The sequence below is a fragment of the Nematolebias whitei genome, chromosome 2 (assembly GCF_014905685.2).
Source record: "Nematolebias whitei isolate Nwh7 chromosome 2, NemWhi1, whole genome shotgun sequence".
NCBI lineage: Eukaryota > Metazoa > Chordata > Actinopteri > Cyprinodontiformes > Rivulidae > Nematolebias > Nematolebias whitei.
This window is the reverse complement of record NC_056499.1, coordinates 41,657,393-41,673,964: the sequence shown is the minus strand read 5'-3', so window position 1 is coordinate 41,673,964 and position 16,572 is coordinate 41,657,393. Positions and strand designations below refer to the sequence as shown.

Genomic DNA, 16,572 nt, shown 5'->3' with positions numbered 1-16,572 from the left:
ATATATACAGTATAATGTGAACCTCAATGTTTTATTTATATAAATATATGTTATGTGTTTTATTTGTTTATCAATGTTATTTATCAATGTTTCATTTATTTATGTATATTGTGTTTGAAATTAAAATGCATTAATAAAAGAATTGTATTTCTATTGTATTTTTATTGACATTTTAAAATAATATAAATTTGGTCTGGGCCAGATGTGGCCCACGTCTGGCACTTACATCTGGCCCACATGGCTCAATGAATGACAAGCCACCACTGGTCCGTGACTGGTTTGCCAGAGGTTAAACGATATCTGGACCAGCTATGGGCCAGTTGGTGTGTTCTCATTTGGCCCACACCTGGCCCAGTTCTGGCCGCATATGGGCCACATCTGGCAAACCAGCCCTGGGCCATGGGGGCCCCGTCATTCATTGAGCCATGTGGGCCAGATGTAAGTGCCAGATGTGGGCCACATCTGGCCCAGACTAATTTTGCTATGTGGGAGGGCTTAATTTGTAAACAAATGGATGCCGGAACACAAATAGCAGGCAGTCTGGCGGTGTGTGTGTGTGTGTGGGGGCGAGTGTCCTCCCCCAGAAAATTTGGAATAAAAGATATGCCATTTCCTGAATTTTGGTGTATTTTAACAGGTTGTTAAACATCTGTAAACATTTGTGTGTAAGAGCTGGTGCGCCTGCTGCAGCAGTAACATCCACTCCACAGACATGAACAACGTCTCCTGTCATTGTACTTTTAATAAATAATCAAAATAAAAAGGCGCAATGACTTTTATGGGCGGAGGTATGAGCTGATGGATCTGACTGAACAGTTGCCGGAATGCACACGGTGAAAATGAGGGCGTTCTCAGATCTTGTTCCGGCAGGATCCGGCTCAAAATAACCACTGGATGCGACCTATATGGTGGTGTGACTTGTAAGGCGGAAACTACGGCATATATGTGTATCATAAAAAATGTGGTGGTAGGAAAAGTTTGTTCGATGCCATACTGAGTTTAGGTCATGTGACCTTACTGTGGCAGTTAGAAGCTGTTGAGTTGTGTTAGTGTTTTTCACTGATAAAAAATGGCATATTTGTTTGCAAATAACGTCATCATGGTAACTCGAAAAGCCAATAAAAGTAATAGCACACATCACGGTGCTGAGCTAGTTGTTTTGGTTTTAATTTGTGGGGCTACACATTGTGGTTTGGGCCAGGCAGTCCCCAATAAAAGCTTCTCTAGTTACTGTTATGGTAAATACTATTTCATGCAGAGAACTAAACATATCTGCACCTTTACTGTCTTCTACATATACATGCACACACCTGTGCTCTTCTGACCACTCCAGGATGTTTCCACATCGCAGGCATCTCGTTTGCGGCTGTAATGGCTCCTGCAAACAAATGAATATGCAGACATGGAGTTAATTTTCCACTAAATTTATTAAAACTCACTCATCACCCTCATACCGACGGGGAGGTTATAATAAGTACTTGTGGTTAATGCAAAGCTGGCTGAATTTTCATTCTCGCTGCGCATGCAAAGTGCTGTCTGATGCTTGGACAAAAAAAATACATGAAAGATCATCCCTTTATGAAACTGGGCCACACCGAGGGTGAAAGAAACGTGAAACTCTTCCGATTTAGGGCAAAATGGGAACAAAGGGCAAGGATTTAAATATTTCCTGCTTTTTATATTCATAGCTACTCATGAGCTGCTCAGTGCAATTGTCCCTCATTCACATCCGCCACACATACAGATTGTCTTCAGTGACAAAAAGAACAAAGAGTTTTGCAAAAGATGCTGTGATCTGCACAAAGCCCTCACTTTAAAAGGATATAACTAAAGTTGTGGATGTTAAAAGGTGAAGGAACTCATTTGTATGAGTAGAGGAAATAAAAAGTTGCTCCTCTAATTCATAAAAATGTTGAGCTGATTGAGTTATTCTGTTTTTGATTTGTGTAAAGTTACCTGAAATTCTTCTAACTTTACACCTTTATATGAATATAATTACTTTATTTGACTATGTATGCTTAAAAATGATATTCTAAAAGTGGGTATTGTTTTTTTTTTGTTTTTTTTTAACAAAACTCTGAACAATTCTGTTCTTAGAAATAAATGGCACTGGGTACAAAAAGCAAACTCATCCAATATTGATAAGATTATCCCTTTGTCTGAGTAAACACAGACTTTTATCAGTCAGCCTAATTTGCATGGCCACTTGAGCTGCCTGTGAAAGATGATTATTAAAGCTGCAACAGCCGAGCACGTCCCTATCACAGGGAACAGCAGCCTGTCTGTGTACTTGGAATCAGGAAAGGCGTTGGTGAGCAGGCCGCACAGAAAGAGAGCTGATTTCTCCTCAGCCACTTGATTAGTAGAAGTGAGCAGCATGCTAGGGAAGCTTTCATTTGACTACTGGTTTGAGTCTGGGAGGGAAAAGGATGCTGCATGCAAACTTGACAATTTGCATGCAAAGGTAGAGGAAAGGTTACTGAGCTGTGTGCACAGTGTGGGTGGATGAGTTAAGGTCTTAAGGAGATGAAATTCCTTGTAAGTTCACATACTTGATACTTGTTGCCTAAATAACCTTTGATACTTTATAAGCTGTAGGGCCCAACAAACATGTCTGATCCTTAAAAAGTCGTACGCTGTCTTGAGTAAAAATGACTTTTTGAACGTTTATAATGTTTTTTTTAATAAGGTAAAAGTGTTATAAGTTTTTAATTTTAACTTTTTTTTTTTTTGGCCCAAGACATAAAGTCATTTTAAAATTAAAGCAGATAAAGATGCCTAAAACTTCACTGGGCTTTAGACATCATTTTTAGTATTTTACCTTGTTTTACGGCACCTTGATTTATTGTTTTATAACACTAATTTTATTTTAACTGCATCTTTACTGCAGTTTAATGTTATTATTGCTTACTGTTATTGTTGTCTGTACTTTATATGTTGTATGGCTAAAAGAGGTCTCTCTTGTAAACGAGTCCTCAGCGAGACTAACCTGTATAAATAAAGGTTGAATGAATGAATGAACCTAATAAAACATTTTCAGTGTAATAATGCTGGGTTTGCCTTATTAGAATTGGGAAACATTTTATAAAATCACAGAAGAGCAACTAAAAAACAAAAAACAATATTTGCTAATAAAAATAAACTAAATGTGCCTCTATGGCATTGAGCGATAGATAAGATGTGGCCACGCTCCCTGACTCTTCTATTACAAAAATATGTTTTTCCCTCGGTTGCCAAGAGCGGCTCCAGTGGGAGTTGTTTTTCATTAATACAGCAAGGTTACAACTTTCAGATACAACGTCCCCGGAGATAACTTGAACTTTGGTGCTACTGCGCATAAATAAAAGTGAACTGAGCAGTTTAATTACATGTTCTAAAGATGAAACTCTACAGAAGTTTACACCATGAAAACAAACCTTTAACTGGAACTGACCACAGCTTAACATCCAGTACAGATGTGAACATTAGTCATCATTTACAGTGCATATTTCAGCTAATGCAGAAAGTGTTATTTATTTTATAAATTGCCGACAGTTTGACATTTCTGTGTTATTAAAGTGACAAAAAGAAAGAGCGGGAAAGACAATGGGCATTCAATATATACTCACCAGAGGTGTGTCTTGTTTTTCTGACATGACTGCACTTTCTTCTGGTTCTTCTGCACCACACCTGTAAGGACTAAGATAATTTTCTCTTCAGGTGAGACTCCTGGCCTCGTCAGGAAGTGGTATAAAGGTAAGGCTGTGGTCTCAGCCAGTCCCCTGAGCTTCAGCGTAGCCTTGCTTTGCATGTTGATGAGCCACGCCGCACCACTCCCATCAGGACCACACCTTTCCTGGTAACGTTGACAGCTGCCTGCACATTTGTGACATGTTTAAGATCTACCAGATTGGAAAGTGCCAAAGATAAAACTGAAACATATGAGTCAGTTGGATTCAAACAGTTTTCCATTAATTTCTACAATGATATTGTGCTCTGGCAGCATGATGGCACAGTTGGTAGAGCTGTTGCCTCTCAGCAAGAAGATTGCCAGTTCACATCCTGGTTGGGGACCTTTTTGGTTGGAGTTGCATGTTCTCTCCGTGCATGTGTGTGTTTTCTCTGGGTACTCCAGTTCCCTCCCACAAACCAAAAAACATGCATGTTAGGATGATTGGTAACTCTAAATTGTCCCTAGGTGTGAGTGAGAGAGTGAACGGTTGTTTGTCTCCTTTGTCTCTATGTCAAGGTTTCTTTATTGTCATTCGTATCACATGTGGTACATGCGATGGAACAAAATTGTGTATACAGAGTCCCAGTTACATCTATCCATCCATTGTCTTTTACCCGCTTCTTCCATTTTGGGAAACGGGGGTCGCCGGTGCCCATGTCCAGCAATCACTGTGGGAGGGGCGGGGTACACCCTAGACGGGTCTTCAGTCCATCACAGGGACACATAGAGACAAACGAGACAAACAACCATTCACTCTCTCACTCACACCTAGGGACAATTTAGAGTTACCAATCAGTCTAACATGCATGCTTTTGGTCTGTGGGAGGAAACTGGAGTACCTGGAGAAAATCCACACATGCACAGAGAGAACATGCAAACTCCACCCATAAAGGCCCCCTGATCTGGATTTGAACCAGGGACCAATTTGCTGAGAGGCAGCAGCTCTACCAGTTGTGCCACCGTGCTGCCCCTAGTTACATCCAACATAAGTATAAATTGTAAACAACAAAGTCCATGCTCAATAATCCAGGTATACAATCCAACTAAACAAATTGTAAAGAAAATGAGTAATAATATCTAAGATACAAACTAAGAAATATGCTTAAATACACTAAGCACTAGTAGTACAAAAACAATACGTTGAACAACAGCAACACAAACATGAGTCTGTGTGAGCAGATGATTACGAATTAATACAGCAACATGAAATAAATCAGCAGCATGAGATCAGCAGCTCATATCAACAATTGTTGTGGCATTACAATGTTTTTTTTTTCACAGTGGTTATTCTGATTAGAGATTCATGAGTCTAACAGCCTCAGGGTAGAAGCTGTTCCTCAGTCTAGTGGTTCTACACTTAATGCTCCTTAACTTCCTGCCTGAGGAGAGTGGGGCAAAAACTGTGTGTGCTGGGTGAGTGGGGTCCTTCATGATGCAGGTGGTCCTCTTCCTGCATCTGGAGGTGTAGATGTCTGTGATGGTGGGGAGACTGACTCCAACAAACTTCTGTGCAGCCTTCATGCCACACGTTGATGCTGGAGCACAGGATGCTCTCCACTACACACCTGCAGAAGGAGGTGAGGACTGAGCTTCCCAGACCAGCTCGTCTCAGCCGCCTGAGGAAGTAGAGTCTCTGATGAGCTTTCTTGATCGGGCTGGAAGGGTTGTTGCCCCTGCTGAGGTTGTCATTCAGGTGCACACCCAAGTACTTGTAGCTGGAGACAACTTCCACTGTAGATACTCCATTTTTGTCCCTGTGATGGACTTCCAACCTGTCCAGAGTGTCCCCCGCCTCTCACATAGTGACTCCTGGATATGGGCACCAGTGACCCCCCGCAGTCTGACAATGAAGAAGCGGGTAAAGATAATGGATGGGTGGATTTTGTGCTCCACCATGTGTTATGCTTACTTTGTCCACAATGACTGTAGAACAACAGTTGAAGTATCAGTTTTCTAAAGCTGTAACTCAATGAGCTGAGCTCTGTTTTATAGTTCAGAGAGCAGGAGGCTGGAGTCAGGAGCATCAGTCTGATCATCCAGAGGAAGAGTGTGACTGGTTTGTTATATGTGGTCGGTGTATACGCTCCATGCACAAATACAGCTCCGCTGTGGCCATTAAACTCTACTGGTGCTGATATTTCTGATGATTTTCTGTGGTTGTGGGGAAGAAGACTTCCATAATTTTCCCAGTAAAAATGTTCTCTCAACCCCCAGCCAGTTGTTCTCTCAGCTTCTAGCTTGTTGAGGCAGATGGCTGCCCACCCTGGTGTCTGCTGTTAAACAAGAGTTATTTCTCCACTGTTGCCTGCTCCTCTGTGCTTGTTCAGGACGGGGGATTGCAGGGTAGCAAAGCAAAGACTACTAACTGACATTTACTAAATCTAATTGTATTATAACTAGATTGAATTGTATGTAACAAGTAGGGTTTACTTATATAGCATCTTTCACAGACAAGAAAAACCACAAAGTGCTTTATGATGAAGTGAAAAACCATAAAACAGAATGCAATAAGATAGATAACATCAAAATAATGAACAGATATAAGATACCATAACAGAGAGGAGGAGCTATGCAATCATTAAACAAAAAAAAAAAAAAAAAAAAAACTCAGTAAAGCTTGTCTGAATAAAAAGTCTCCAGGTAGGTTCTAAAGGAGTTGACACTGTTGTTATGATGTAAAACCAAAGGAAGGTCATTCCACAGCTGAGGTGCCACAGCTTGAAAGGACTGATACCCCAAAGGTTTTAAACTTGGTCCCAGGAACTGCTAAGACTGTCTAATTAGACCAAGGCCCAAGCTGAAGTACAAACTTTAACAATTCACAAATATACTCAGAAACCTGCATGACCATACAAAAGTAATTCACTATGAACTGTATAAAACCAACAAAAACACTATATAACGTACGTTTGGACCCTTTACCATTTGTCTAAATTTATAGTGTTTTTAAACTATTTTAACACCCCCACCCCAAACCTACAAGACACTAAACCAAGCATGGATAACTATTCAATTCATGTTTTGACACCTACCTTCTAAACTTGGCAATATTTCTTAAGTGGGGAAAGAACAGTTTTAAACCATCTGTTTGAAGTAACTGTCAAGAAACACTGACTGGTCAAATATATTATCTAAGTGTCTCAAACTTGACTTCACAAGTGGCCAATTTGTTGCCAAATCTGTGGAACCATGCGGTCTGAAGCAATGTTCAGACAGTCTTATCGTAGATTAAGGAAGGAATCTAAAAAAGTTAAGTCAAGTCCTCTGGACATTCAAAAAACAAACAAAAAAATTGTAGAAACGTTTCGTCCGAAAGACTTCTTCAGTCTGAGGTGCTGTATTCAACTCAGTCTTATATATAGCACCTTCTCATAGTGGAGCCACCAGTTCACAACCAGTTTGCCGTGTTCAACTGTCCCACTCTTACGATGCTGTTATTGCTAGTATCACTCAGCCCCCTGTGAATACATAGTTCCCACACACGTGACCGGTATTGCGCAATACCGGGTTTTCCACCATTTTTTAGAGGCGCATGTGAAGAAGATGGCTTACAGACAGACCAGAGCTCAGTATATTGATACTCTTGACCAAGAGCAAGATATAGGCATAAAATAGCTGCGGTCCCTATGAGGTGGAGAAAGAAATCATGTCAGACGAAAAAGACAAGTTGTCACAGAGAAGTTACTTTGATATTGTTAATTATTAATGAACACGAGTAGTGCCTACAATGGAGGAGCTTCGCAGCTTTAAATCCATGGATGCTTATAATCAATGATGGATTTGTGAAGGACGTCCGAACTCTTCATGTTAATAAAGTTCTGGTGACTGGCAGAGTCAGTAGTTACAATAGTATACACGTAGATGTCCCTCATAGCTATCTACATGCTGCATCAGCTAAGCTAATCTTTGCTACATTAAAGATCGCTGATATTTACTGTAGCAAAGATTAGCTTAGCTGATGTAGCTTGTGCTACAGTAAATATCAGTGATCTTTGTAGCACAAACTACGTCAGGTAAGCTGGAGTAGCTTACTAGTACTAGAGACTACAGTAAGCTACTTCAGTTTACCTGAAGCTTGTGCTTCAGTAAAGATCTACTTGATGTAGCTTGTGCCCCGTAAATATCACTGATTATTTCTCACATTACCACATTATTTATTTTGCCTATGACTGCCTTTCATACTTAAATTAGTGTTAACAAAATAAATCATATGTAATTATTGCTCCTAGTATTTAACGTGCTACAGTTAAAGTCACTGATATTATTTATTTTCCACTATGACTGCCTTTGTTAATAAAGTTAGTGATGAAAAATTACAGTTTGGTAACTCCTTTTAATCCACTGGTTAGAAGTTTTAAAACCTTGAAACAAGAACAGCATTTTAATTGTTTTCCTCCTTTGTGTTGTATTTCTGTGTAAGGTTCTCCCAGGAGATGGATGAAACTCCGCTTGGTCCAGAAGTTGTGTGCAGTCGTGCACCACAGCAACAAATGAGTGAAAATATCATTTCTATAAATGAATCTGCTTTTCAAGTACATGTGGTGTGGTTGTGAAACATGCATGTACGTGTACTTACCTTTAATTTGAATAAAACAGCTGCACCAAGTTTCACCTTCTTTATTTCAATAATTAAGATCCTCTGTTTAATCTCCAATACTGAGAAATAGTTTCATTGTATTGTCACCTCTACTAGACATTATTCTACTACACATAAATAAAACCAAGGTGTAGTGATTGTTCTTTGGCAACTTACCAGTTTAGTGTTTTATTGACATGTACAAAACATAAAAACATGCATGTTGCTGTATGTTCCTCCTCCAGGAGGAGACTGACAAAGATCTAAGTCAAAGTATATAATTAGAAATTCAAAACAGTTGAAACTGGATACAATATGAGAACTGTGGGTGATTTTATGTCTTTTAATGAAAATGACTCCATGTAGCTCATCATAGTGGGCTACAGAATAAATACCAGATCAACAACACTCTTTAACAAGGAATGATGGAGACCAGTGGAGTTTCTGACTTTAAACAAACTGGAACAGATTCCTCGTCATGTGGGACCGCCCGATTGGAGCAGCCAACCCCTCAGGATCCAAGACTGTACCCAGATCTAGGATCTGAGACTGGACCCAGGTCTAGGCGAGTCCTCGCACTGGAGCTTTTTTTTAAATCAAACTCGGCCCTTCACTCGTCTGTACCTAAAAAAAAAAAGATTAGTAAACAGTGTTACGTTTGCATCACAGTCTAAAATAAGACAATTAATACAGTAGCTAACATTTTTACGCATTCACAAAGTTATATGTTCAATTTTATATTGATTTTAGTCATTTTTATCTTAGATTTACTTTAATATTTTTGAATTATTGTGCCGGTTGCTTGTGTCATTACCTGCTGTTCCTCTGCTGCTGACTTTCTCAGAGTCAGTGTGTCTGTCAGCTTCAGTGTAGGAGACCAGTCTGTGTTTGATTGTGTGCACGCCTTCCTGAAAAAAAATATATAATTCAATAGAACAAATGTTGTAATACCCAAAAGTACAGACAGCATCCACTGCTTTACTCACACATGAGAGTAAAGAGGGACTCAAAATCAAAACAAACTGATAGTTCTCAATGTTGCAGTGTTCAAATATTATGTATATTAACTACAATGTGTGTGTGTATGATGCATATACTGTACAGTATATACATATACACAGTGTGTACTGTATAACACACATGTACTATTAGTTATTGAAGATTTGTTTAGTAAATGCTTTAACTGATATTCACTCACATTTTAGTACAATTTTAGCGTCATGTGTGTTTTTCTCTTCTTTTATTCACATCATTATTTTAAGTGCTTTAATAACTCTGGTTTCATGACGGGTCTATCTTGAAAAAACGATATGTAAACTGTCTCAATCAGATCTAACGAGCTAAATAAAGGTTTAAATAAAATAACCAGCAGCCTCCTGACAACAAACAGTCCAGGCTCATCACGGGACCAGAACCAGAACTTTGTTGCTGTGAGTGTTATGTAGCATAGCATTCTAAGCTAACCACAGTAGTAGAGACGCTAAATCATGAAAAAATACAAACAAAAAAAAAAAAAAACAGTTCCAACACACACACAGTTATACTCTGACATTACTTTGTCTCACAAAATAATTTATATAGCATTTTTTGTCTACCGGACAAAAAGTGATCGGAGCACGACGTCTTCGAGGGCAGATCCTTAACCAGACTCATCGATGTTCTGCGGTGAGCTCCTCCATGGAGGTCCTTCACATTTCATTATTTTTGGGATTAAGTGAAAACTGCGCTTTGCCCAAATGTCTCCCCGGTTGTAGCAACCTCTAACCCAGCACGAAACAACCATTGCAATTTACTTAAAGGAAAAAATAAAAAACTCGAGAAAATTAACTTACAGTAAACTACACTGTATCTGCTAGATGCAGCCTTACAACATGGAGGACGTACCGGAAATGCCCCTGATGTTACGTCACATGGGAACTGTGAGTAGTAACCAGCCATCAGTGTGCTAATGATCCATTGTTAGGCTGATGGTCCTTCTTGACCATGTGATCAGCTGGTTTTGGTTGTCAGCAGCAAAACTGGTTGATCCACTCTGAGAAGGTGCTATTTAAGAGACTGAGCTGAATACAGCACCTCAGACTGAGGAAGTCTCTTGGATGAAAGATGAAACGTTTCTACAATTTTTATTTTGTTTGTTTGCATGCATCAGGATATTAAGGAAGGAAGATATTTTGAAACATTTTGTGACAGGTAGTCAGGTAAATTAGAAAACTGATAAAGCTCAGTCTTTCACAGAGCTGTACATGGACAGATTTTGTCTACCTAAATGTAATAAAAAAAAAAGTTGCTTCATTTATTAATGATCTTACAAGTATTATAAAGAGAATTAATACAATGGACCACAAAACAACCCTGAGGTACCCCATTTGAAAGGTCAGTAATGTTTGATTAATATAAACTTTGAAGCCAGTTTGGACGGTAGAACATGAGGCGTTTTAAAGCCTCTGAAACAGCATCTCTCTTATGTAACTAAATATTTTGTCCTATTGATTGATTGTACTCAGAAATTTAAAATGCTGAGATAAAATATAGCCAAACTACAGATGAACCGAACTATGAGAATTGTGCTGCTGTTGTTCGGTGTATTGCTTTGCTCTATTAGTGACTGGCATATATCTTAGACCTTTTACCGTTGGGCATTCATTTAGCGTATTTCTTAGTTCATACCTTAGATCTTACTATCGTTTTTCTTTTACGATTTATTCTTTTGTTGGATGTAACTGGGACCGTGTGTACACAATTTTTGTTCCACCACATGTGATGCGAAAGGCAATAAAGAAACCTTTACCTTGACCTTGATCTTGACTTGACCTTGATGGACTGGAGACCTGTCCAGGGTGTCCCCCACCTCTCTCACAGTGACTGCTGGATATGGGCACCAGTGACCCTGAAACCCAAGAAGGAAGAAGCTGATAAAGACAATGCATGGATTGATGGACAATATTTGCTCCTAAAGAAATAATCAGTAAAACAGAAACATAAAGTAAATAGAGTTGAGGGGAAATTAACAAACCAAATAATCTCTTATGAGGAAAATAACCCTTCTGCAGGTTTAAATGTTACATAATTCACTTTTTAGTGTAAATGCATTTGTTACTGAGCTAACATCTTCTGACTTTAAACAAGAACGTCATAAACATGAAATAACTCTGTCAACGTTAGAAATTAAATGCTTGTCAAAAGAAAAACAGCAAGATGAAAACACAGATTAGGTATAACTTGGGTATGCTAAATTAGAGGTTATAGAAAAGAAGGTGCTTAAAGAAAGCCTTTGTTGGGAGTTACAGCAGTGAGAAGGTCAGAGGGTTCATAGCTTCCTCAGACTGTGAGCAAATCTAACGATGACAAACAACCTGCAGCTGTCTGCCATCTTCAGCACAACCAGTCTTTACAATCGTTTGCTTTTTGGAGCATTAATTGGTTGACATTTACTAAAAACTTCATAATAAATTTTAAGTTTTTTTAAGTGAGAAACGTTTTGTCCCCCATCCAGAGGATTTCCTCAGTCTATGGCCTGCCAACCAGCTGTGTTCTATATAGCCTTCAAAATGGCAACAATGGGATTGGAAACAATTAGGACTGGGCTTTGTTTGTGGGGATTAATAGCAGTCCTACAAGAACGAGCAAACATCTGTATGAGTAAGGTTAGTTATCAAAGTGAGGACTTGTAATATTTTCAGTCAGCTTTAGTGACCTGAATCTGATCAGGGCAGCCACCACAAACCAGTATGGTCTACAGGTCAGTAATTACTGGACTGATGTTTGCCCACTTGGACATAAAAGGATACAAGTTAGTGTGAGTTGTTTTATGCAGAAGCATTGCTGTAGTACATGTTCTACAGACCTCCACCAAAGGTGAATGTGGCACAATACTTTTTTTGCTCGTGTCTATGTGTGTCTGGCTGTTGGCAGAATATCTCGTCAGCTACAGGACTGGTTTTATTGAAACCCTCAGAAGTTGATCATGAGATGGAGACCGCGATTCATGCTCAATAATCCATGTAGAACAACTCAGGTATTCTGGACGATCTCTTTTTTTGTGTTGAGACGTTTGCCCTTCATCCAGAAGGCTTCATCAGTCAGAGGAAACACCAAACAAAATTGATACTCCCACAATAGCCAACTCCACAGTAGAAAAAAAACCAAACAGTTATGTTGGTGCCAAGATGGCCTCTGGGGCACGCCCTCTCCTCCAGTGCCCGCCCTCTCCCTCATCGACAGTCATGTCAAACTGGTTCAAAACGCCAAAGTTCATGCTCAATAAACCAGGTATAAAATCCAACAATGTTCAGTCAGGATTCAGCCTTCTGGATGGAGGGCGAAACATCTCAGCACAAAAATTTAAACCGTCCAGATGACCTGACTGAACATTGTTGGATTTTATGCTGCCTGGATTATTGAGCATGGACTTTGGGGTTTCTTGAAACATTATGTCTTGTATCCAAAAGACTTCTTCAGTCTGAGGAGCCGCAACAAACTCAGTCCTTCACGTAGGGGATCAACCAGTTTGGTGGTGGTCTGATGGTTTCTGGAGTCCACCCTCTCCCCTGCTGACTCACTTGAGGCAGTCCTGACTTAACTTTGTTGAATGAGATGGAGATTTAAAATAATTTGCTTTTGGGATGAAATTCAAGAAATCTTCAGCTAACTAACATTAACAAACATATAATGTCTATAACAATATCAGTTTTACAAATATTGAGCTAAAATGTGTCACGTTAGGTGAAAGTAATCCACAAACCTCACTTTTAGTAACATCTTGTGATATCACACAAGACCCCACAAAATGTCATATTAAAGTTTTGACCCAAAGAGAATAACTCCCTTCTCATCGTGACATCATGCTAATTTAACATTCTGGCATGAATGGCCGTGGGCAATATACACACCAAGAAACATTTTTATTTAATCCAACATTTTTCAGTCAGGTCATCTGGACAGTTTCTTTTTTTTTTGTGCTGAAACATTTCGCCTTCAATCCGAAAGGCTTCATCAGTCAAAGAAACACACAACAAAACTGATTCTTCCTCCAAGAGACCATCTTATCACAAGCAGAACTGGTTTGTTCCACTTTGGAGTAAGCTGTTGGAGGAAGAATCAGTTTTGTTGTGTGTTTCCTTGACTGATGAAGCCTTCTGGATCGAAGGCGAAACGTTTCAGCACAAAAAAAAAAAAAAAAAAGAAACTGTCCAGATGACCTGACTGAAAAATGTTGGACTTTATACCTGGATTATTGAGCACGGACTTTGTTATTTTTATTTAATATTTGAGACATATAACTTCTTGACTTGTGTAAAACAGTATTTTACATTGGATACTTTCAAGATGATGTTTTCAAAAATGATTCAGAGCCTAACTGGGGGATAAAAGTGATTCATTAGATTATTTTATCTTTACAGTTTCTTTGTTTATGGTCTCTTGAATAAAACAGTAAAAAGTGTATTCTTCCATACAGACATTGTCATTTTGAGAAAATAAAAAAACAGCAAATAACTAAAAGACCCAAATAACACATTTTTGGTTGGGCTGAATTGTGTTTTAAATAGTACAAAAAAAATACTTTGCACAATGGTTTGATACACATCCCCCCACCAGCTTCATGCTTAACTAATCAGATGTTATTAACTGTTCCCAACAGATTTAATCACATGTTGGTCAAAATTTGCATTTCATTTTACAACGTTTTTTGAAACGTTTAACCCACATAACACTTGATTCACCAGATATTCCTTCATAACGACGATGCTCAGACTGTTTTTGTTGATGCATGGATGCCCCCCTCCTGTCCAGATCCAGCAGCTGCAGCCAATCATCCTCTTCTTATTGTGCTCAGACTAAACACCACGCGCCCCGCAGCCTTTAAAGGGCCCTGCACCACCAACAAAGGAGACAAAAGTCCAAGAACACCCCCCTCTGAACTCTCCCCGAGTCACTTGAATGATGAGCATGAGACGCGCAGGTTCTGTTTGCAGGAGTCTCTTCGGCCCGGTGGACCACGACCAGCTGCGCGTGGACCTGGAGCTGAACCTGCAGGAGATCGCTGAGCAGGACAGCCGGCGCTGGAACTTCAACTTCCAGTCCGGGACGCCTCTGAGGGGCAGCTTCGAGTGGGAGGTGTTCACAGACCGCCAGGAATGCGCACAGCCGCAGAGCGCGTGCAGCTCTCCAAACACTGCAGAGAGGAGCAGAGAGGAGCGCGCGGTCGGCACCGACACCTGCTCCAGGAGCCCCGCTGAGGGGACCCCGGTCCGATTGAAGAGGTCCAAACCTGCAGCCGACCCACGGATTACAGGTAAACTCCTCGGGTCTGGTCCGAACAGATCCGTGATGAAAAGATGGCTGACGTGTTGTTGTGCTCCTGCTGCAGAGTTCTTCTCCAAGAGAAGGAGGTCCACAGAAACCAGGAGCGTCTGTCCTCAGCACACCCAGAAGCAGCTCAGTGCAAAACATTAGGATGAACTAAAAACGTCAAAGTGTCGCCCAGCCACAGACAGGCGGGCTGTTTGTTTGTTTGTTTGTTTGTTTGTTTTCTGTCTGTGCATCCTACCTGTCCCTCATGAACAACAAGTTGATTGAAAGTTGCAGAAAGTTCTCACTGGATGCACATTTGTACCTACATGTTTCATTCAGCTCATTTAAAAATGGCTGCCTCAACTAACGGCCCTTAAAAACACAGAAAGCCCACTAATCGTTTTTACAAATATTGACACAAGTGTAGCTGAGATTCATTTCCAACCTATACTTTAAGTATCTGCAGATTTTGTGTAAAAAAATGCAATCTGTTAGCAAAATACCCTTTAAACTACCACAAGTATTTTAATGAAACTTTCAGGAAATGATAATGTACCTTTACAATTGAATGACTTTTGTAGTAAACTATATTCAAGATGGCTGCCATAGCCAGCTGAATTTATAAAACGTATAAATGCCTTTGATGCAGTATATTTTACACATTTTGTGCTAAAATTGAGTGTTTTTGTACCCGAGAGTAATTTATAACAGATACAAGCTCTGCTTATTGCACAACATGTTTGTTTACAACTTTGATGGAGTTAGAAACGACTATACCTCAGTCAGTTTTACACATATTGTCTGTTTGTTAGCAAAATATATCATAAATCACTATTTCAGTGATACTTTCAGGAAGTACGTGCATCCGCAACTAAGTAACGAGAGTTACTCCTATACAAGACGGACACCGGTTTTGTTAGTCAAAAGTAATAGTCTATAAATCAATACATTTTAGTTATTTAGATCACATTTGATGTGGTAGTAGCTGAGAGTCATTCACAATGCATACTCTGAGCATGGAATGTTTTATTGTCACATAAGATTGTGCATGTTTTTTTAATTTATGCTTATTTTAACTTTATTTTATTTTTTATATTTATGTTTGGGTTGAATTCATGTAATGTTTTTGGAATATTTATTCTATTTAATATTAATTTAATTACAGAATGTTGTTTGCCTCGACGTTGTCCACACACTTGTTCAGTTTCTGCAGCACACTCGGCTGCATTTCTTAATCTGTTGTTATCAGTAAATTAAATGAAAAGCTTGTAAATTTCCCTGGTTATTGGAGTTTTAATAAAGCGTGTAATCACAGCAGATGCTTCAGATTTTCTGATAATTACATTTCCTTCTTGGGGAACGTTGGCTTGTAGTATTTTTTACACTCTGAACATTTCCCATAGCCCTGAGACACAAAACAATAATCCTCTTAATTTGTTTGCTGATACATTTTGCATCCATCGTATCTGTTCAATATGGTGCACAATAATTGCTTCTTCGTTTAATTACACAACAACATACATTTTAACTAAAAAGGGACATAACAGAAAATGACACCATTCTACAGTCAATAGTGCAGAACGTTTTCAAGGAAACTGAACATTAAAAAATGTATTTATAACCATTCATGCAATATGTTGCATGCGTTGCTCAATGATTAAAACCTCATAAGTAGAAAATTAAAAGGGACATTTGATGCTTGTTGTTGTTTGAAAATGCTTAAGTTCTTGGATGTATGCAGGTTTTATTATAAAATGCGTTGCAAACCAACAATTAAAGACAAATTTGTGCACATATTTATTTTTTTACACTTGGCACAATGCAGTCAGAAAAGTACTGTTCTCCTGACAACCACCAAACCCAGTCTCATCCATCAGATTGCCAGATGGAGAAGTGCGATTCGTCACTCCAGAGAACGCGCCTCCACTGCCCTAGAGTCCAGTGGTGGCGTGCTTTACACCACTGCATCCTCTTTGCACTGATATATATATAT

The 16,572-nt window shown here is 39.3% G+C and overlaps 2 protein-coding genes across 2 annotated transcripts in view; one reads left to right on the top strand and one right to left on the bottom strand.

The window, feature by feature from the left end:
• The window catches only part of trpm5 (transient receptor potential cation channel, subfamily M, member 5), a 39,744-nt gene extending 36,066 nt beyond the window's left edge, over positions 1 to 3,678 (bottom strand). The window contains exons 1-2 of the mRNA XM_037694506.1: positions 3,609 to 3,678; positions 1,311 to 1,378 (exon numbers count right to left, since the gene is read on the bottom strand). Of these exons, the coding sequence (XP_037550434.1) occupies positions 1,311 to 1,378; positions 3,609 to 3,635 (95 nt within the window). The 5' untranslated portion in view covers positions 3,636 to 3,678. The remainder of the gene's footprint in view (positions 1 to 1,310; positions 1,379 to 3,608) is intronic.
• A 10,536-nt stretch (positions 3,679 to 14,214) lies between these two features.
• LOC119430242 (cyclin-dependent kinase inhibitor 1B) lies at positions 14,215 to 14,777 on the top strand. Its single transcript, XM_037697688.1, has 2 exons — positions 14,215 to 14,580; positions 14,656 to 14,777. Exons 1-2 carry the CDS (start codon positions 14,226 to 14,228, stop codon positions 14,739 to 14,741), a joined length of 441 nt encoding a protein of 146 aa, XP_037553616.1. The 5' UTR covers positions 14,215 to 14,225; the 3' UTR covers positions 14,742 to 14,777.
• The last annotated feature ends 1,795 nt before the right edge of the window (positions 14,778 to 16,572 follow it).